Source organism: Penicillium chrysogenum (genome assembly GCF_028827035.1).
Source record: "Penicillium chrysogenum strain IBT 35668 chromosome Unknown utg000004l_segment0_segment0, whole genome shotgun sequence".
Classification (NCBI taxonomy): domain Eukaryota; kingdom Fungi; phylum Ascomycota; class Eurotiomycetes; order Eurotiales; family Aspergillaceae; genus Penicillium; species Penicillium chrysogenum.
The window spans coordinates 1,921,885-1,943,116 of NW_026622752.1; the positions used below are offsets into that span (position 1 = coordinate 1,921,885).

General features: G+C 49.5%; 10 protein-coding genes across 10 annotated transcripts; 5 read left to right on the forward strand and 5 right to left on the reverse strand.

Moving 5' to 3' along the window:
• Window positions 1–61: 61 nt before the first annotated feature.
• Window positions 62–1,674, reverse strand: erg24B (uncharacterized protein; the record flags this gene model as incomplete). The annotated part of the gene is made up of 3 exons (XM_056712411.1): window positions 62–1,170; window positions 1,248–1,552; window positions 1,601–1,674. 3 exons carry the CDS (start codon window positions 1,672–1,674, stop codon window positions 62–64), a joined length of 1,488 nt encoding a protein of 495 aa, XP_056566126.1.
• A 380-nt stretch (window positions 1,675–2,054) lies between these two features.
• N7489_006662 (uncharacterized protein) lies at window positions 2,055–3,751 on the forward strand (the record flags this gene model as incomplete). Its single annotated transcript, XM_056712412.1, has 4 exons — window positions 2,055–2,425; window positions 2,510–2,809; window positions 2,875–3,001; window positions 3,545–3,751. 4 exons carry the CDS (start codon window positions 2,055–2,057, stop codon window positions 3,749–3,751), a joined length of 1,005 nt encoding a protein of 334 aa, XP_056566127.1.
• Window positions 3,752–4,620: 869 nt separating this feature from the next.
• Window positions 4,621–7,494, reverse strand: N7489_006663 (putative C6 transcription factor; the record flags this gene model as incomplete). The annotated part of the gene is made up of 1 exon (XM_056712413.1): window positions 4,621–7,494. The coding sequence occupies one exon, from the start codon at window positions 7,492–7,494 to the stop codon at window positions 4,621–4,623; it is 2,874 nt and encodes a 957-aa protein (XP_056566128.1).
• Window positions 7,495–8,401: 907 nt separating this feature from the next.
• N7489_006664 (uncharacterized protein) lies at window positions 8,402–9,245 on the reverse strand (the record flags this gene model as incomplete). Its single annotated transcript, XM_056712414.1, has 3 exons — window positions 8,402–8,516; window positions 8,568–8,649; window positions 8,705–9,245. The coding sequence occupies 3 exons, from the start codon at window positions 9,243–9,245 to the stop codon at window positions 8,402–8,404; spliced, it is 738 nt and encodes a 245-aa protein (XP_056566129.1).
• Window positions 9,246–9,946: 701 nt separating this feature from the next.
• N7489_006665 (bZIP transcription factor) lies at window positions 9,947–10,917 on the forward strand (the record flags this gene model as incomplete). The annotated part of the gene is made up of 2 exons (XM_056712415.1): window positions 9,947–9,970; window positions 10,024–10,917. The coding sequence occupies 2 exons, from the start codon at window positions 9,947–9,949 to the stop codon at window positions 10,915–10,917; spliced, it is 918 nt and encodes a 305-aa protein (XP_056566130.1).
• Window positions 10,918–12,164: 1,247 nt separating this feature from the next.
• N7489_006666 (uncharacterized protein) lies at window positions 12,165–12,500 on the reverse strand (the record flags this gene model as incomplete). The annotated part of the gene is made up of 2 exons (XM_056712416.1): window positions 12,165–12,277; window positions 12,392–12,500. 2 exons carry the CDS (start codon window positions 12,498–12,500, stop codon window positions 12,165–12,167), a joined length of 222 nt encoding a protein of 73 aa, XP_056566131.1.
• An 817-nt stretch (window positions 12,501–13,317) lies between these two features.
• N7489_006667 (beta-glucosidase) lies at window positions 13,318–16,033 on the forward strand (the record flags this gene model as incomplete). The annotated part of the gene is made up of 3 exons (XM_056712417.1): window positions 13,318–13,374; window positions 13,434–13,671; window positions 13,731–16,033. The coding sequence occupies 3 exons, from the start codon at window positions 13,318–13,320 to the stop codon at window positions 16,031–16,033; spliced, it is 2,598 nt and encodes an 865-aa protein (XP_056566132.1).
• Window positions 16,034–16,397: 364 nt separating this feature from the next.
• N7489_006668 (NADP-dependent oxidoreductase) lies at window positions 16,398–17,394 on the forward strand (the record flags this gene model as incomplete). Its single annotated transcript, XM_056712418.1, has 2 exons — window positions 16,398–17,316; window positions 17,384–17,394. 2 exons carry the CDS (start codon window positions 16,398–16,400, stop codon window positions 17,392–17,394), a joined length of 930 nt encoding a protein of 309 aa, XP_056566133.1.
• A 688-nt stretch (window positions 17,395–18,082) lies between these two features.
• On the reverse strand, window positions 18,083–19,088 carry N7489_006669 (uncharacterized protein; the record flags this gene model as incomplete). Its single annotated transcript, XM_056712419.1, has 4 exons — window positions 18,083–18,176; window positions 18,201–18,373; window positions 18,450–18,889; window positions 18,947–19,088. The coding sequence occupies 4 exons, from the start codon at window positions 19,086–19,088 to the stop codon at window positions 18,083–18,085; spliced, it is 849 nt and encodes a 282-aa protein (XP_056566134.1).
• Window positions 19,089–19,706: 618 nt separating this feature from the next.
• Window positions 19,707–20,680, forward strand: N7489_006670 (uncharacterized protein; the record flags this gene model as incomplete). Its single annotated transcript, XM_056712420.1, has 4 exons — window positions 19,707–19,923; window positions 19,976–20,347; window positions 20,398–20,507; window positions 20,558–20,680. The coding sequence occupies 4 exons, from the start codon at window positions 19,707–19,709 to the stop codon at window positions 20,678–20,680; spliced, it is 822 nt and encodes a 273-aa protein (XP_056566135.1).
• Between the last annotated feature and the right edge of the window lie 552 nt (window positions 20,681–21,232).

A 21,232-nucleotide genomic window follows, 5' to 3' on the forward strand; every position in this document is an offset into this window, starting at 1 on the left:
AAATAAGACATAAAAAGGTAAACCCAAAGGGATGTGAAAGAAGCTTCTTGATGGAAATCTCTCAGTAGATCCCAGGGATGATACGGCTGCGGACGATGGAGGTATAACGCTTCCAGTCAGCACCGTACTTCTTCTCGCACTTTTCCTCATCACGCATCTCACGGTGGATCAACAAGATACCGAAGTAGAGCATGTAGAAGTACGTGAAGATCATACCCCAGCCACGGACTTCTGGGGTCTGCACGGCTTGCTTCTGGACAATGCCACTGGCTGGGTTGATGCTCTCAATGAGAACATATCCCGCGACACCAGTTGGCAGACAGTACGCCCACGACATGGTCCAGTCGCCCAGGTAGTTGATGTGACGCGCGAGACCCCACCAGCCGGAGATCATCAGTTTGGATCCAGCAGCAGTTTCGATGTACTTGATGTTCTTCACGCGGGGGTCATTTGGATCCGTGCGGAAACGGTTCTTCTGGTTATTGGCGCCGCGGAAGATCAAATATCCGACGGCTGTGATACCCAGAACAACAGCCATACCGCTCAAGCCAAGCTCGTAAGGGAAGACAGAGAGATATCGGGTCTGGATGCTGTACACATGAGGCACCCAAACCACATCGCCGAAAGACAACATGAATCCGAATCCGTCCATGATTACGTCCATGGTAGTCATGATTGCCGGTTCCATGTATAGCGCATCCAGGATGTAGAATGCCTGGAAGACGGTGACCAGCACGATCGAGTCAGTGATGTAGCCATAGGTTCGGTACTGGTGGGCCACATTGGACAGGTTCAGGATTGTCCACCCAAGCAAGCCTGGCCTCATCTCCATAAACACCTTGATATCAATGGTGCGCGATGCCTCACTGACAAATGGAATGGGCAGGCAAACACGGGGGTTGAGCTCACGGCCGATGAAGAAGTCGTAGAGCATGTTGCCCGTATGGCCGCCAGGTGCCAGCTGTCGTAGGCTTGGGGTTGCCTGGCCCGGGGCTGGAACTGTGAAGCTCTTCGTGTAGACAAACAGCGCGATAAAAGAAGAGATCAATATGTTTGCTGTAATGACCTGAACATAGTTGTCCCATAGGAATGTCCACACCACAAAGTCGGTTCCGTAGAGATAGGAGCCCCCGGCGAGGCCCGAGAGGATAATGATGGCAGAGGGGAATGCTGTTTAATGCGCCGAGTCAGATAACAAATTCTTATAGCTGAATGCGATGTGCGAGAAAGGGCTGTCATTGCCATACCATTGAATTTGTACTTCAGCCGTCCTCCGCAGGCCAACACAACACCGTCTGCCTCCTGACCGGGAAGGAAGACCTGCAAGAACAGGCTGAAGGCATAGTAGCTCAGTGTCCACAGTGTAACATTGGTGTCATAAAGCGCCGTGACTCCCTGGTCTGGCCAACCCACTTCACGCTTCAATTGCTCGAGCGACAAAGTTGAGGGGTTCAGCAACGATGGTGCAGGACAACCAGAGATATCGTTGCAGACAAAGGTGAAGACATAAATCAGGATTGGCAGTCCAAACACGATACCGAAAGCACCTAGTCTATTGCAAATGTCAGCTTGGCTTAGCTTGAAATGTGGAAATACATACGGTCCACCAAACTCATAACCGCGTTTCTCCGGCACTGGCTGCACGGGTATTTTTTTGGAATGCTTCTCAGCCATGTTGAAGGAGCCAATGGATGGACAAGGAAATAATCCAGGGACTGCCCGTGGGGGGAGTAGATCCTTAAATAAGTGCCCGGTGCCTTAAAATAATCGCGTACGACGTCGGATGGTGGGTGTTCCGCGAGATTAGCTCCACCCTGCGGGCAAGTGATGCTACGTAAGCCTCTCTCTCAGCCCTGCAGTAACCAACATTCATACAACTTACACTTACACTTACTTATCTCCTTCACACCAATCACCAATTCATGAAGTTCATGAACGTCATTTCTGTCATCTTTCAAATTAGATCTCTTTCTCTAGTCTCCCCACATTCATTATCCCATTTCATCTCTTTCCGCTCCGAGAATACCTTGGGTTGACCCCCAACACAGCCCACCATGAAGCTCACTAGCTCCGCTCATTACTCCATTTTCCTTCTATCGTCAATCCTCGGGTTATCTAGCGCATCATATCCTTCCCATTTGGTAGATGACGCTCCCTGTGTCGCTCGCTCCCCGACCACCGGGTTGTACTTTGACCTCAATGCGATCTCATTATCCCCGCCCGAAATGAAGGACGGCCACAAACTCTCGAAAGATGCGCGGGACAACAGCTGGTATGCCAAGGGTCATGACTACCCGGCCAATTTCACCATCAACATTTGCGCGCCAGTCATTGAGAACGTGACGGACGTGGTCGGGATAGAGTCCTCTCGGTGGAAGAACGTCAGTGCATACTACGAGCGGGATAATAAAAGATACTCCATAGGGTATGGCAGATCCCCTTCCCAACCGGTCGCACTAGTTGGATTCTGTCCCTGTTTATTTTGCTAATGACTCTCGATCATATATAGGCAACAAGCATCTGAACCTTTCTTCCGCGGCCGCAAACTTGTCCTCAATTATACCAATGGCTCACCTTGTCCGGACGCCTATGATATGGGCAGTTCCAATGTCTCTACGCGCACTAAGTCGACTATCATGTCTTTCCTTTGCGACCGCGACGCTGCGCCAAATGTGGCCACACCTTCCTTCGTCGGCTCCATGGATGAATGCTCGTACTTCTTCGAAGTCCGCAGCTCGGCGGCATGTGGTGGTATCGCCGTGGATCCCAACGCTGGCGGTTTGGGACCGGGCGGCGTATTCGGTGTGATGTAAGAACCCGTTTCTGCCTGTTGGAGGAACACCCAATATAATCCATGCTGACCCTGTCCTCTAGTATGGTGATCGCCATCGCCGTATATCTGATTGGTGGCTGCGCGTACCAACGAACAGTCATGCATCAACGTGGCTGGCGCCAGTGCCCGAACTTCAGCCTGTGGGCTGGTGTTTTCGACTTTGTCAAAGTAAGTATCCTAGCATTGATTCCATGTTGGCCTCGTCGCAGATACAGATATGGCAAGTTCGTGTCACATAAGTTTCGGGATTCAAATGGGACAGCACTACCTGTTTCAAGGTTGGATTGAGTTCGCTCTAGCTGTTCTGGAGACCAATCGCTTCAGGGAAGACAGTTGCGTTGGCCTGTTCCATTGATTTCCTTGTTTCTTGTCAGGCATAAACCATTCCTTTTTGCATGTTTCCTTTGGACTTATCTCTTCGGGTGTTCGGGCGCCTGTGTTGACCACGGCGTGTACATTTTCATATGCTTGACAAGATGTCTTGATTTATGCAAGTGGACTGTCCCTCGGGTACTTCTCAATGGACCTGTCATTTTATCTTCGGCATCGCTGGGTAGGAGACAGCTATTGCATAGTCACTGTCCCTCTTATTTCATTAGAACGGATCGCGTGTTCTACTGCATGTACTTTGTACTTAAATGATCGATTGCAGTTACGGGCCTCGTTGTTCGGGACATGACGCTGACCACTTCTTCCTTTCTGCACCAACAGGACATGTTCGTGATTATCTTTTCCTCGCTGGGGAACCTTTTCAATTGCAAGCGATCCCCCGCGGGCAGTGGCTACACCCGTGCGGACTCGAATGGCCGTGGCGGTTTTATCGGCGCCATTGGAGGGCGGGGAGCACGCGGTCAGGGACGTGACGTGGATGCTGAGAACAGGCTCATAGATCAACTAGATGAAGAGTGGGATGATTAACCCTGGAGCGGATGGTTTCCCTTGTCTTATAGCGACTTGTGTTTCCTATACCCTTTCCCTACACTCCTTGTCGCAGCTATGGCCACGTTTTGTTTCTCGGATTCAAACAATAAATTCTGAGTCCTTTCTTCTTGTCTGGTTATCTGTGACGCAAATATGTTCTATATTTTCCACGAACATTTTGTAGTCGTTGCCTACTTTGGCTGCTGATATATATATCACACTGGAGCCATGTATCATCTCAACTTGGTCATATTGATATACAGAGTTGTCCAAATGTGAACAGAATCAGTATTAAACTACGAATTAAGCCGTCACCTTATACCTATCCATTTCAATTGCGCGTACCTATTCTGTACTTCATCCTATTTCGATGTGGATGGTCCACATCAGCGGTTAGGGAACATAGTCTCCACAAGGCACAGCAAATCATACAACTAGCATCATTGGTCTAGTGGTAGAATTCGTCGTTGCCATCGACGAGGCCCGTGTTCGATTCACGGATGATGCACAAGAATTTCTTTTTTGCATTCTATTCCAATTGCTAAATTTATTTTTGGTCTAGGAAGAAGTCGACAACAGGTTTCTTCCCTACATCATCAGAATATTTTACAAAATGCCCAAGCCAAGAAAGTCAAGCCATTAAGTATGGATTCTCTAGAAAAGCTAGATAAGAAGGGGATATACATTGGAGACGAGGCAAGAATATTTACACAAATCAACAGAATGGGGTGATAAGATGAACAGCAGCGCGAAAGTAGCAGATCCCAGTTCCAAAATTCCGACTCCAACCTTTTACAATCACAGTAAAGAAAACTGAAACACCACGTAGCAGTCATTGAGAGAGTATCAGATATTACCTGGCCTGATCACGGCCGTGAGGCTTTCGTGTTCGAACCAGTTAAACCAAGTTCATATGCGCTTAAAGGCATGCCCCCGGCACCCCCGAATCCAGATATATCTACCGAAGGTAGCCCGGATGGCGTACCGCCGCGATTGTTTCCGCCAGGTATGGGAGCCGGGGGTGGAGCTTGTGATGGTGGGTTCCCGCCGCCGACAGGGTCAAGATTGAAGGGCAGGAACCACGCGCTGGGCTGGTAGAACTCGCCCATTCCAGCAGGGGCGCTTGGGTCCAAATGGCCGGTGAACAATGATTGATCTGGATTTTGTGTTTCGACGCCATTGAGCGGTGGGATAGGAGGGTTGTTCGGGACGAATGAGGTCGGGTCGAATTCGGAAAATGAACCGTAGACGAATTGCCGGTCTAGTTGCGGTAATTGGTCCGGTGGGATACTGAAGTCGAATGGTGGTTGGCCGAAGGACATTGGCCGGGATTGTTGGAACATGGATGGCTGTGGGAATGCACTGCCCGGAACGCCGGGGGTGTTTCCCATGGGCACTTCCATCATTGACGGCGATGAAGTCTGGTCCATGCCTGAAGCTCCATCTGATAGCTTGCTGTTCTTGCGAGATCGCGACTTGCGGGGTTGACTGGGCTGTGGAGTAGGGGAAAGGCCGGCAAAGAAATCTTCCACGCTCTGGAGGTCGGGTTTCTGGCCCATGACCGCGTCCTCGCCCGTTTCTTTGTGTCGAGTATCGGGGTCCTCCCAATGCACCCTTGACACTCCATGCGGATACTTGTCAAACCAGTCACCATATTGGAACATGGGTGTTAGCGATGCGCCATTCTGAATAGCCATAGAGCCCTTGATAGCTGCATCGGCGAACTGCCGATACCGATCCTTAGCACTCTCGACCATATAGTGGAACATGCCCCAATACTTCTTCATTTTATTGAGATAGCGGTACGTATGGCGGAGGTTTTCTTTTGACCGTGCCTCCAGCTGGACGTTCTTCGAGAAGATCCCCCAGATGTGGACTGTACTTGCCGAGTAAGCGCAATACCCGGCAAAAGGAACAGTGAGGGGATAGGCTGAAGCTCGATCAAAAAGGACTGAAATGTGATGCGCTGCTTCTACCGCGGCTCGACCTGCATTACTAAGGAAGGCCTTGGGCATATCTCTTGGTGGACGGCCTCCCGGAGACAAGGGAATGGCGAACTGATTGAGAAACAGCATGTTTTGGTGTATGATGATGTGGAGGAAAATGAACTGATTTGCAATCTTCTCCGCTGCATGGATTTGAAGATTCTCGTAGGTGAATGTAAAAGGCCCCGGAAGAGACGCAGAGAACTCCTCAATCTGCCGCTTCAGCTGCATATACCCTGATTCTGGATGCCAAAGTGGATGTGAGTCCTTTCTCTTTCCACCTAGATTTAGGTAGTCGACAATGCGCCCCCAAATGACGATAGCGCGAATAATGTACGCTGAAACACCCATGTTTTCTTTAGCATTAGATAATTGGCCTGAATCTTCGGGTACGGGATTAGGGATATCGCCGTCAAGATCTTCCGTTGGACCAGGAATCTCCATCTGAAAGTGAGGCTCCTTGATAGGGAGCTGTATTTGAAGGAACCTTTCATTCCCAATAGGCGGCCGTTGACTTCCCGAAGAGTTATACCGATCCATCAAGTAACATGCCCACATAGTCCGGCGCCGGATTTCTTGATCAGTGAAGCTCAACTGTGAGCCGTTGCCATTCTGCTGACTGAGTAATGAATCCTGATCGAGCTCCTGATGAAGCTGCAATGCGTATGCCATCCGTAATGCTTGACCTCCAAAAGACCAACTTCGTCCACCATGACAGGTTCCAAACTCATGAAGACCAAGAAGTAAGAAAACTGTAAGAATGGTAATGTTCGGCTCGTCGTGCCGGCTCAGAGCGATGGCCGCAGCGGGATTAGCCCAGTTTTCTCCACGTAGGAATGGCGGGTCAGAGTTGAGCTGAGGGTGTGTAGAGAAACGTGCGGATACAGCGCAGACCGCAAGAATTAGGACAGGGGGAATTGTGCCTGCTTTAAGTCGCCGCATAAAGCTGGGTTTGTGTAATAACAGGTATGACTGCCCATAGACACAATCAAAGAACACCTCCGCAAGATGCTCCTGAATCTCCAGTGAGGGTAAAAACTCGGCCCCTTCGGTGAGAAGCCCAGTGCCGTCGGTGGATTTGCCTTCGCGATTCATAGGGAACGTCTCATGTGGCGGGCGGGAGTTCCCACGAGTCCATTCATCCATTTCTGCCGCAAATGCCTCCTCCGCGTTTCGTTTCTTCTGCGCTTTTGACGGCTGAACAGAGGCGGAAGGCTTGACAACCGATCTTCCAATAGAGAGCATATCCCTCGTCTCCTCCTTGGGTATTGTCTTGATTACGCGATCTTCCATCCTTTTCAGTCGCTTGTCCAGCATAGCCATATAATCCGTGCGCGGCGCCGCCTTCCGCGTAGTAACTTTATACACGCACGGAATTCTCGAGCGCGTACAATGTTTGCAGGCAGGCTTCTCGCCCGAGCAGCGGATTTTCTTGCGGCGGCATGCGATGCATGCCAGCGGCAGACGCTTCCGCTCCTTCCCGGCCTTGGTCTTCATCTCACTCCAAGCCGGTTTATCTTCGTCGTTTATATGTTCAAAATTGGACGGACCATTACCAGTGTCGTCTCGTTGGTCTAGCGTGCCGTTGTCCGGGCCTAGCGCGGGGTCGACTGCTTGTGTGCTACCGGGGTCGCGGGAACTCGCATGGCTTTGGGTATCGAAGTCTTCGAGAGCTGCTGCTGCCTCCTCCTGGCCTAGGTCAAAAGTGACACCAGGGGTTTTCGATGGCGATTTGTCGGAATCGCGTTGGATCATGACGGGTGCGGATACCCCAGGACCCAGGCCCGAAGCATCCTTCGGCACGGTCGGGAACAAAAGAAGGTGCTTCCGAGATGGAGCGCGAGTTCGTCCTGGGGAAGTAAATTTGGAGTGGAATTTGGAATTTGCGAGAAGCGGAAGGAGAGCCGGAATTGAGGAGAAAGTGAAGTTGCCCCGAATATGGGGAAAGGTTCAGCGGCGAATGGCGGCTTGGCAAATAATTCGGCCATTTGCGGCGCCGATATTACGGACACTCAACCACAACCTTTCTATATTGAAGAATGAAGAATCAATGAAGTATACTGTAGCTCAGAGGCTTGAAGCAGAGAAAAGAACACGCGCAATCGATTTGAGGCCATATGTGGGATCTGGAGGCTTCGCCGCAACCCTACATCCATCCCCCTTGAACTCGTATACTATTCCTGTGTAGTAGAACGACTAGGAATATATTTCGCAACCCAACCCCACTCGAGTCATGAATATCAAAACTGACTCCAGACTAATACTATCTGCATGCATGCGTATGTATACTGATAGTATAACGTCCGGCCCCCTCAGGAACGGACCCGAACGCCTAGGACAGTAGGACAGCCGGATTGGCAGCTGGGCTGGCGCATCGGAAGCTTTACAGAAGACTAGGACTACATAGGTAGCATGCAGCCACGTCGTATATGTCAGGAGGATCCTTATTGAGTGGCCAACAAAATCAATATTCATTAATCATCTTGAGTGCATTACAGAAGCAGACCTTGTTTTTCCTTAAAACTACATGTAGCCATCTCTAAATACCGCCTACCGATAGATAGGTTGAAGTCGTCTGCTTTTTTGTCAAGCACTCTCGCTATCATCATTGCACATCTCGGATTTCTGTACGCAGGCTATTCGCTAGTTTGAACCACTGATCCTAGGTCGATTTAGGGCGTCCGACCTTCTGGCGCGGTGTTGCGAGCTCAAGCGAGTTCAGAATCTCGTCTCCAAGGACGTAGATATTGTAGCTGGGGAAGACGAGCCACAGCCCACTAAGTAAAATTAGTTTTATGTTTCCTGTGAACATACACTAGAGAACTCACTTTGGGAGGATCCAGTAGAAGAAGAGAGCCAGCGGTTCGTTATGACCGATATTCTCGAAGCCAGAGAAGAACTCGTTGAGCCCTATTTTTTGTGTTATAATCCGACCCACAAAGCCCAGGAAATGGATATAGCTTACAGTAAAGGATAGTCTTGCTCAGGGTCATGACAGACGCGGTATAGGCCACTAGAAGCGCAGTCGCCCCAATGCGCCCAGCTACCACCTTGTCCCCCTTCAGCAACCAGGTGAATCCCTTGGAGGTCTTCCGCGATCCGCCACCTCTCCCAATCGTCGAACCATGGTGGTAGACAATCCAGAGGTAGTAGATGTAACCGATGGTCTCAAGGATGTTGAGCATAGTCTGCGCAGCAGTGAAGCCATTATGCGCATTGAAGGCGGGCCATCCATAAATATAGTCGACCTTTCCGTACAGCGCGTAAGGGGTCCAGATGGGAGAGTGCAGCCTTCCACCCGGCATGCTATGTGGTCGCAACAAGACGTAGCCCGTGTCCCAGATGACCAAGGGTACTGAAAAGACGAGCCAGATTGTCAGCGCAGCGGCGGGCGTATGGGTCCATTTGCGCGAATTGGCGCTGGTGGTAGCTGGAGGTGACTTGGCCAGCTCTTTCACGGCCTCAGGTGAGGGGAATTCGCGGGGATGGTGTCGAGTGGAGACCATGATGAAAGGGTCTGGGGTACAGCAATGTGAGTAGAAGAGATTCAAATGCAATTTTAATGATGTTTACTGTGAGAGGGAAGAAAAGGTCCAGGTAGAAACTACGAGTCGCAGAGAGAATGCCAGGGGTTACAGCTCAGGCGCGACTGACGGCCAATGACGTCGAGGGTGATCGTTTGCCATCTGCATCCGATGGCTATTTGCCTCTCGCTCTCGCTTTCTTGTGGAACCGAGTTGGAAAACTGACTGAATGTTTTGTAAATTCCATGAATCCCTTCAGGTTAGACTTAGTTGTGGGTGACATAGCGGGGTCTCGATGTGCTCTGTTACTGTTCTAGGAACATCCTTCCGGCCAAGGGCGCTTATATATCAAGCACTCGACTATATACATGTATCTATGTACATAGATTTATAGATTTAGGGATAAGTAAGGAGAATTTAATACGTACTTAGATAACATTGCTCTATGGAATCGAATTAATGCTATATAATTCGGCTCTAAAGCAAAGTGCACGTGACCGTGAAATAACAGCCATAAAATTCAGGCAACAAAGCGATTTTCTCCGAACTCGAAATTTTAAGGAGGCGATGTCGAACTGCCTGCCACCACACCTGTCATACCACAACTCATTCCAATGAATGCTTTGTGTGACAAGCTTGACTGATAGGGAGCCCAGTCATGCTCTACATTGGGTCAGCAACCGATGGATTCAACGAAAGACCAGAAGGTCAGTCATCTGTTCAAGTAGTTGGAGCCAACATGAAACCTAACTGGGCATAGAAGAATGCGGAGCGACTCGCGCGGGTTCGTGAGAACCAGCGCAAGAGTCGAGCTCGGAAGCAGGAGTACGTGAATGAGTTAGAGCAGCGTCTAGCAGTGTATAAAGAACAAGCCCACCAAAAAGACATCGAGCACCGCCTGGCAACGCAGAAGGTCGAAGCTGAAAATCGGCATTTGAGAGCTCTTCTGGGATCACTGGGAGTTTCGAGTGCTTCTGTCCAGCAGTATCTGCAGGAAGCGGACACGGGAGCAAACATCAACCGGAAGGTTGCTATTCCCGCCATTCAGCGAGTAGAAGGAGAGAATCCTCTGTCTCTATCGCGCCGGGATGCTCGCAGATCAAATTTGTCAATGGCAATACCTCGCGTCTACAAAGAGGAACCGGAGACAACTGAGCTACCAGCAGCAGTCAGGAGTGCATGTACCCCGACAATGGTCCAATCGACAGAACAGCAAGAAGCAGTTAGGAGTGCATGTGCCCCGGCAGTGGTGCAACCAACAGATCAGCCAGAGGTAGCCAGGAGTGCATGTGTCTCGACAATGGTCCAATCGACAGAACAGCGCGAAGCAGTTAGGAGTGCATGTGCCCCGGCAGTGGTGCAACCAACAGATCAGCCACCAAAGCAGACGCCACAAGAAGAAGATCCGGCTTTATGTGGATGCCGAACTGACAGGGAGAACTCGGAAATGGTATCTGATGAAGACGTGCTCAATTCGACGCTGTGTGCCATTGCAGAAGAAATGATCAACCAGTACAACACCAAAGGAGTTGATGTTGATGAGATCCGACGAAGAATTTGGTCTGGGTTCCGAGCAGGTGCAAATGGCACAGGCTGCAGAGTTCAAAATCACATTTTGTTCCAAGTGCTAGATGATATCAGCAGTGATGTTTGACTTTGGCATTGGGTTGGATTCCACAGCCATTTAAGATATTAGTATTTGAATGAACCTGCTAGTTCCAGCTCTGTCTTTGAATCTGAGCAAGGCGACGAAGATTGGGGACTACAGTCGTTACCAAGGATCTCTTTCGGCCCTGTCATTTTGTCATCTGCAGCAGTGAGCACAAGTTTGGTCCAGATCCCGGCAACGACTACTAGCGACTACTCGAACAGCTGCTTTGTTCCGCAGCACGGCTCCTCAGCCTCAGATCCCGAATAGGACGATCTTATGTCTGAAATTCCCGCCCAATATGTGGGACAACTCTATGCCGACAAGCCCGTGTAGGATTTTTTCCGGCCCGACCTCCCGCCTAGACGGTAAAATGGCAACAATAACCCGACTTGCAGATCTACGACATAAATGCGAGATTGGGAAGGAGAGCGACGTTTCGCGAGCAACTCATAGCCATGGCACTAGCTTTGCCAATCACAAAGATGTATGCTATATTTTCTGACGTAGAATCACAGCCCACTACTGAATCAATGAGAATCACCCGGTTAAAATCGAATGCACTTAAAAAAGCACAAGCCCATAACGCTAATATGCCGCAAACCAAATGGCACCCGCACGAGCCCACGGACTGCCGAATCTCCGACGGAAGCATTGGAACTCAACAATATTATTATGCCGTAACACCGACAATTAGCCGCGAAAAGGGAAAGGAAGACTGTTCAGCGGTGCATTCCGTGATGGATCAGCGTATTCCCCATATAAAGTTCTCCATATTGCGGGCAGTAGAGTAGAATAGCCGGATACTTTCAAGCATAAACGATATGGAGCAGCATTTAGCCGTCAAAGTGTGAGACTTGCATGGAGTGAAAACCGCTGAGGATATGTGAGAGTATGTCTATGTTGTAAGCCTACAACATAGGCTGGCAGTTTAGCCTGAGTCGGGAGATCGGGGATTTTGTCCGATGCTGGGGCATAGGTGTGGGGGGCCATTTTCGGTGGGGGACCGAGTACAACATAGATGCAGCACACAAGCGATATAAGTTCCATTGGGCAGCCATTAACACTAAAACGGACATAATACTGGCCCGATCGAGAATGCGCCGACTTGGCTAAGTTTTGAACAGTCCGATATTGATTTACCGCCTTGGCACTTCAAGAAGTCTCACGATCCGACCTTGGGAGCCATATCTCATATGTAATATTTTAGCCAAGAAATAGCGGAGATAAATCACAATTAATCGCGCAAGCCGTCAGAAATCTTGGAAACTGGAGTCGGCATCCCTGAGTCCGGAGTGCGGGATCCCCGCACTCCGGTTTCCACGGTAGCGAAAACGCTTAGTTCCGGATGGCGTTGTGAACCAACCTTGGAAGACATTTGTGTAGATGGACAAAGCAGTCATGTTGGAGAGCAAAGCCTACAGCATGTTGTTTTGAAGTCAGAAATGCATGGGATATCTTGTACAATATAATGGGACACTTAAGAAACAGTCCGCCTGGGTAGGTCTCCAGGTCTGTTTCTCCACACTCTGTGATGTAATGAGAAGGGTTTCCCCATTAGGCAGGAAGAGCGGTGATCTGGTGAACATAAGAAAGAGGTCCCGAGGTCAGATCAGATCAAAATCGGGAAGTCACCTCGTTTATTACTTGATCACTCTCACCTAATCAGGTGAGAGCATTTGCCACATGATTGAGATAGCCGATGCCAATGTGTGTAGTTGTACTTCGCATACCACAACATAAGATAAGAAGAAGTTGAACGGGTAAAATCGCCAAAGACCGTCTATTGTTGAAATACAAAGTAACCCCACGGAGAATTAGAATTAGCGGGGAAAAGGCGCGAGCGCGGTGATACGGTAGTCGCGACGCGAGATGCCGACGTTTAGCCGTTCTCGTGTATGAAATCGAAGCAAGGCGATGCATTGAAGGAGAACCAATAGTTTTGGAGTGTACAATGTGTCTCAGAGGGAATGGCTGGGTAATTCCCAGTGATTCTGGGACATTGGGAAAGGGGGATTGACTTCTCACCCTGTCTACTTATCCCCTCTCCCAGCCACTGTACAGAGTAGGTACCTTGTGTCCCCTTTCAAGGATGAGTATGTTTCTAACCTTAGAGTAAGAATCAGTCATGGCCAATCATAGAATAAGATGTAACGTGATTAGTGGAATAGTGCATACTTTGTCGATCTTTCCCTCCATTTTTTTGACTTCGGTTTGTGGAGAAAAATAGTGTACGGAGTACGGAGTACATGCACACTACAGCCCCTGCGAGCAGGGAACATCCGTATATTTAAGGTCCTTGTCCTCCCCTCCCATAACTGTGACTCGTTCCTTCCTCACGCCCTCTTACTTCAACCACTCTTTTTGTGCTGTCTCTGTGAAATCCTTTCCAGCACTTTCACAGTAATGAAGTTCGCGTGGTTTGAGGTGGCCGCCTTGACGGCCTCGGTGGCCAATGCGAATGTAAGTCCAATTCAAATCGTTAATAATATCAATGTTTAATCAAGTCGCGTCAAAAACAGTCCCTGGCCTATTCTCCTCCATACTATCCCTCCCCATGGATGACTGGCGAGGGCGACTGGACCGAAGCATACACACGCGCCGTCGAATTTGTCTCTAACTTGACACTGGCTGAGAAAGTCAACTTGACAACCGGTTCTGGCTGGATGCAGGAACGATGTGTTGGTGAGACCGGTGGCATTCCCCGACTTGGCATGTGGGGAATGTGTATGCAGGACGCACCATTGGGTATACGCTTTAGTAAGATTGCCCATCCCGAACAAGCTTGGCGATGCGGTTAACTAATGGAACTCGAACAGGTGATTACAATTCCGCTTTCCCCGCGGGTGTTAATGTTGCCGCAGCATGGGACAAGCGACTTGCCTACCAGCGAGGTGTGGCAATGGGCGAGGAACACCGCGACAAAGGTGTGGATGTGCAATTGGGTCCCGTTGCTGGCCCTCTGGGCAAGTTCCCGGACGGTGGTCGTAACTGGGAAGGCTTCTCGCCTGACCCCGTTTTGACTGGTGTGATGATGGCCGAAACCATCAAGGGTATGCAGGATGCTGGTGTCATTGCTTGTGCTAAGCATTTTATTGGAAATGAGCAGGAGCACTTCCGCCAGTCTGGCGAGGCTCAGGGATACGGATACAACATCTCCCAGAGTTTGAGCTCAAACATTGACGACAAGACTATGCACGAACTGTACCTCTGGCCCTTCGTGGACTCCATCCGTGCTGGTGTTGGCTCGGTTATGTGCTCTTACAATCAGATCAACAACAGCTACGGCTGTGCAAACAGCTACTCCCTCAATAAGCTGCTCAAGGGCGAGTTGGGCTTCCAGGGCTTTGTTATGAGCGACTGGGGTGCGCATCACAGCGGCGTCGAATCTGCTCTGGCCGGTCTGGATATGTCTATGCCCGGTGATGTCATTCTTGGTAGCCCTTACTCCTACTGGGGAACCAACCTGACCATCTCCGTTTTGAACGGTACTATGCCTGAATGGCGTGTCGATGACATGGCTGTCCGCATAATGTCTGCTTACTACAAGGTTGGACGTGACCGCTTCCGCACTCCTCCCAACTTCAGCTCCTGGACCCGTGATGAGTACAACTTCCAGCACTCCATGGTCAGCGAGGACTGGGGTAAGGTCAACGAGCGTGTAAATGTCCAACGTGATCATGCCCAGATCATCCGCAAAATTGGCTCTGACAGCACTGTCCTGCTCAAGAACAAGGGTGGCGCACTTCCCCTTACCCACAATGAGAAGTTCATTAGCATTCTGGGAGAGGACGCAGGCTCCAATGCTCATGGCGCCAATGGCTGCGACGACCGTGGTTGTGATAACGGAACTTTGGCCATGGGCTGGGGTAGTGGAACTGCTAACTACCCATACCTGATTACACCCGAGCAAGCCATCCAAAACGAAGCCCTGGAATACAGCAACGGGCAGACTAACGTCTTCGCTGTGACTGATAACTGGGCCCTCACCCAGATGGCTGCCCTTGCTTCCCAGGCTGATGTTGCCCTGGTTTTCGTGAACGCCGACTCTGGCGAGGGATTTATCAACGTGGACGGCAACGAGGGTGACCGCAAGAACCTGACTCTCTGGAAGAACGGCGAAGAGGTGATTAAGACTGCTAGTCAACACTGCAACAACACTATCGTCGTGATCCACAGCACGTCCGCTGTCCTGATTAGCGATTGGTATGACAATGACAACATTACCGCCATTATCTGGGCTGGCTTGCCAGGCCAGGAGAGCGGTCACAGCTTGGTAGACGTACTGTACGGTCGCATCAACCCCGGCGGTAAAACTCCATTCACCTGGGGTAAGACTCGCAAGGACTACGGCCCTCCTCTTGTCACAGTGCCCAACAACGGCGCCGATGCTCCTCAAGATAATTTCGAGGATGGCGTCTTCATTGACTATCGCCGTTTCGACAAGGACAATATAGAGCCCATTTACGAGTTCGGTTACGGCCTAAGCTACACCAAATTTGCCTTCTCCGACCTCAAGGTCACCCCTCTTGCCTCATCCCAACACGGCGAATACAAGGCCACCACTGGAAAGAGTCAAAAGGCTCCCGTTCTTGGCGAACCTAGCACAGTCTCAGATAACCTGTTCCCCGAGGGAATTAAACGTGTCCGCCAGTACCTTTACCCGTGGTTGAACTCCACCGACCTGCGTGCCTCGTCCGGTGATCCTGACTACGGCATGGACTCCAAGGACTACCTTCCCGAGGGTGCTACCGATGGTTCTCCCCAGGACCTTCTCCCCTCTAGCGGAAGCTCCGGCGGCAACCCTGGTCTGTTTGAAGACCTTTACCAGGTGACCGCTACTATCACCAACACCGGCTCCGTGACTGGCGATGAGGTTCCCCAGTTGTACCTTTCCCTCGGCGGCAATGATGACCCCACAAAGGTCCTACGCCAGTTTGACCGAGTCACCATTGCTCCTGGCCAGAGTCTCCAGTGGACTACCACCCTGACCCGCCGTGATGTCTCCAACTGGGATGTTGCCTCCCAGAACTGGGTTATTTCGGGCGCCCAGAAGAAGGTGTATGTCGGCAACTCATCCCGCAAGTTACCTCTTTCGGCCGACTTGCCCTTGGTTGAGTAAATTTTCTTCTTGTTCTGGAATGAAAGCAGGAGGATAGATATGCCCGCTTGAGTCCTTTGATGTTGTACAGCCAGCATTGCGTTTTTGCACATAGTTTATTACTATTTTTTTCTCTGAAGGCATGCATCCTATGACTAATTCCATAGTTAATGAGACCTATTAATATTTTTTATCCAATCGGTTTACATAAACATAAAATTGTACACCTGCATACACCCGATGTCGTGATCCATCGGCTACAGCGGTCAGACAATAGCCCACCTGCAGAGTCATACTTTGACTGGGACATAAAAGCCAGGCATCCATTCGATTTGCCTCTCACACCTATCTATACCACAAATTCAACCACCGACAAACCCATAAAATGCAAGCCATCCGTGTCCACCCAGCACCACCCTCCGCAACACCCTATTCTCCAACCAACCCCGCTCCAACAACAGCCCTCCACAATGACCAAATTCCCATCCCAACCCCGACAGCCCCAAACCAGCTCCTAATCCACATCAAAGCAACGACCATAATCCGCGACATGCTCACATGGCCAGAGACATACGACCAACCCTACGCAATCCCAGGCCACGACTTCTCAGGAACAGTAGCATCAGTCTCCCCCGGTTCAACAACAACCTTTAAACCCGGCACCGCCGTCTTCGGCATGACTGCTGCAGACCGCGGCTCAACATGGGCATCGTACGCGCTCGTCACGACCGACGAAGTCGCACCCAAACCAGCGGATCTCGGGTGGGAAGAGGCTGCGGCATTACCGCTTAGCGCGCAGACGGCGTACGAGGCGCTCTTTGTTCATGCGGGCCTTCCGCCTCCGGGTTTGGGCGGGCGTGCGCAGATGGAGGCACAGCATCGTCAGGAGCAGGATTATCAGCATGCTCGTCAGTTGAAACAGCGCGTGCTTGTCACCGGTGCTGCGGGTGGGGTTGGGATTTTCCTCGTGCAGCTTGCTGCCTGTGCTGGGATGCATGTTGTTGCGGCTAGTGGGTCTGTTGTGAGGAATGGGGAGTTCTTGACGGATTTGGGGGCTGACGAGGTTGTTGAGTATGCGGATTTGGAGGGCCAGGAAGGTCGGTTTGATGTTGTTGTTGATTCGGTTGGTGGGGAAGTGCTGGAGAGGTGTTGGGGGTTTGTGAAGGAGGGAGGTGTTTTGGTCTCAGTTGATTCGGCGAGCTTTGATTTTGTCGAGGCTCATGCGAAGCGTGGGTTGAGGAGGGATGGGATTAAGGCGTTGTTTTTTGTTGTTGAGGGCAGTGGGGAGATCTTGCGCGCTCTAAGTGAGTTGGCGGCGAGGGGGAGTTGCGGTCGTTTGTTGCTGCTAGTTTTGGGATTGACCGTGTGCAGGAGGCCTATGAATATGCTAGTGGGAGGTTTGAGGGCCGAGGGAAGGTTGTGCTTACAGTCTAGATTCACTTACCTAGGTAAATCTATGAGTACTGTAGCAAGTCCAGAACTGACAGAATTCCATGCGACATATACAACCATCCTATACCATTTTCCCTGCCCAAGCTATCGTAACACATCCGTGGTGACCATAGTGGTTCTGTCTTTAGCTGAGTACTCCATTCCTCGAAGTGAACATCAACTCACACGACGTCGGAGATAACAATTATTGACCCGTATCGTAGGTGATTTTAATTCGATACATATGTAAAGACCTGGATGAAATTGATACGCTGGGAGAGGCCAACGTAATGAGTGCTCATTACACCGTTCCGGTCTCATTGTGAGAACGTTGAGACTTGGTGCAACCATTATAGGAATGTTCGATGAGATATCTGACTGTAGCTGACTGTATTTCCTAGACGCAGATACAGAGGTGCAGGTATTCTAATATTCGAGTTCTCAGTTGAATTCATCCCTGCTCGTATTATGTAGAATAATACATGATATAAAAGACATGAAGCAATACCATTGTGTTAGAAAGTCTGAAACCGTGAAAGAAGTCAAGGAAGAGGACTGTATGAGTCCTCTGCTATAGAGAGGCAACCATTGTCCAACATGCCCGCCGCACATAGTTACAAAACACAAATTTCCAGCAGTCTACCACCAAAGGGGTCTAACATCCGCATCACTATTATAGGCCTTCTCTTCACTTGTAGCCGTATGACAGTTGTTCTGCTCAGTTACGCGGCCGCTATCATTATATTAGCCAGCGCACGAAGCAGGCAGCTCTCTGATCTGACAGCGACTAATTTGATGAACAGTAGGCTTCGGCAGGGACGAGCGTGACATTATCTTTCTGTAAAGAGCAACTGCTCGGTCGATTATATTCCGGACCTGGCCAATGATCTGGTCTCGCTCGTTGTCCCAGGCAAATACCTTAATCGTATACTAAAAGAAAGTGATAATCAATAGTCTGCTCAGACTTCCCTCAAGCACACAGACCAGGGTTCCCGATGTTACTTACCCGACTTTGATTGGTCAGATGTATGAACACCCATTTTGACCCGTCAGTTATAACGCCGTAGATAACTGCGTCCCTTTCTGCGAGCTTGCGAGCATGGTGAATACCTGACATATTTTGAAGCAGAGTCCAGCTCCGAGGCACGGGCCTCTCGGACTTCATAACGATCATATTTGTTTCCAGCTCCAAGCAGTGACCATACCACAAAATGTAGTCAATGATATCCTCTGGAGCTGGGATTTTGTCGTCCTTCATTTCTCGCGTGAGTATCCGCTTCCGAAAGCTCCAGTGGGGCAATTCCTGGGGCCCGTTGGGACCAAGTGACTCTTTCTTGATATTGTCTGCGAGCAGTGCGAGGAAAAGGGACTCTATTCTCACTGAGAACAGCGGATGTTTACTACCCTTCCCAGCGGTGACTATTTCAAGGTCGTCCCACAAGCACGCTAATTAGTCGTCAGCAAGCAATATCCAAAACAGCCGGGTGGTTAGCCGAAACTCACCGAGGTGATCTGGGGCGCTCCAGGTGTTTTGTGCATTAAGTTGCCGTTTATTCCACCATCTAGTAGGGGAGAGGCCAAAGGCCTTCACTACATGTTGGTGTCCCTTAGTCGTCTTGATTTTAGCACAGTCTTCTTCGATCATTGTAAATGAACTGAGTGGAGTGTTATCAAAGGACCGAGGAAAGAAAAGCTGATTGAAGTTGACTGAAGAGTAGAAACCAAGACTGCTAGAATAACTTTGGGTGATGGAGAAGAGAAGGTTCAGAGGATGAAGTATGTGCCTACACTGGAGAGGTGCTCACATGACATCTCAGTCATAGTATACTTTTCTCTTTTCAAGAAATGGGGCTTACGACCTTGGAACGTTGAAACCTTTGACTTCCAGGGCTCTAAAGTTTATATCCTTGCATGTGGTTATATATATATTCTACCTAGATATGCTTTTGCTTGTTTTTCTAGCTATAAGTCTGAGAAGGGGGAAGGACATCTAAACTGATATTTAACAAGATATCAAAAACCCACCTGAGAGCCATCTGAGATATCTGAAAAGTATTCCAACGTCAAAGAACATTTGAAGATAATCATGGGAAAACCTTACTATAATAGACCCATGGTTACTGGTGTACTAACCCTTTTCAAGTGAAGAAAGTGAAGAGTCACACTTGCAACTTAAAGCCCTGGAGATTTGTACCTAGGTATCTTTCCCAACTTACACATCTTTTTCTCCTTTCGCTCACATTGAACCCTTATTTACTTAGTCATGGAGAATACCGTTGAGTCTCGAAAGTCATGGCGCAAAGCTCTCAAACATAGGCTACGTACTAGGCGCAAAACATCAAAGGAAATACCCACGATTCCCATTACCGACCTCGACTCAAGTGAGATTCCGCATCACTTTAACCTCACGCACTGTCTGCCCACCGAGTTCGAACTTTCTCCCAGGGAGACCGAAATGGTATCCCTTCCGGCTCACTTGAGTAAGTTCGATCGGTATGAATCTGTCTTATAGGTTTGCGCTAACTTGTATAGGCTCTATCCTCCCAGACTATGGCATAGCAACCAGCCACTCACCCCCAAACAAGGCGCTGATACGATCTCGCATTGATGTGATTATCCTGACAGTGCTAGCTAAGATGAAGCGAGAGTTTGCTGCAAAGCCCCTTAGCTCCATTGCATCAGCCTCTTCCATTGCCTCCACATCACACGAGTCTGTTCACCTGCGAGTCGCACGCGAGATGAAATTCGTTTGGAAAAGCGGTAAACAACAGGTGAGACTTTCTGGCATCGTTGACTACTCGCTTTGGTATGGCAAGCGTAATGACCATGCCAATATGGTAATGGTTAAAATGGTAGCAATGGATCTGTTAAAATTTGGGGTGCATCAATGCTTGGCTTACATGGGTAAGCGATTTTGATTTACATTGTACGTGAATTAGTGCTGATATGAATAGCAATCATCCACGAAACGAAGAAGCAGGCCAGTATTCCAGGCACGTCAGTGTATGGAGTTGCAACAGACAGTTCCGAGTGGGTGTTCATCCGGATTCGGCCAAATGGGGAGGTGAGAAATATTCGTGGAACTTGCTATAATATTACTAAAACATTTTCTAGTGGGTAACAAAGTCTTACGACTGGGTACATAGTCCGCAAGAGGTTGTCTCTATGCTGGCCAAGACTCTCGCCCATGCTGCGAGTTTCCATCCTCAAACCGGCCAGAAAAGGTGGTGCCATTGATCTGAACCAGAGTTCCCAACTTCGTTAGAGCAGACGAAGTCCAAGCGATAGTCACCCGCTACTCCTCCTTCCCCTCTCCTTTGACTATTGCCCTATCGCTTTGGCTATTAGGGAGGATGTCGGAGATAGAAATATATTCGTGGAAATTGGAATTTACCCTCTCCTCAAAAGGCGTCCTAAATGCGACGCGACTCTTTCCACCGATGCCGATCCATTATCTAGTCTTAGCTTCTGTTTAAGATACAATTAACAATTTGATTTTGGTCTAGGAGTCCCCGTCGACAGCCCATTGACCCCGATTAACTCTTATGTTGTAGTTGGATGATACGGCTAATAGACATCTGGTTCTCAATCCGCCAAAAAAAAAAAAGAAAAGGAAAACCAGACCATGTTTGTAGGAACATTAAAAACCTTGAAAATGCAAAGCTTGCGAGAAGTTAAGTTGTGGGGTGGTGGGGTGGGGGTGGTGGGTCAAAAGTGTGAATAGCTTCAAAGGATCCCGAAGTAGAAGATAAAAAAAAAAAATGGCCCCAAGGATCTTCACAACAACTA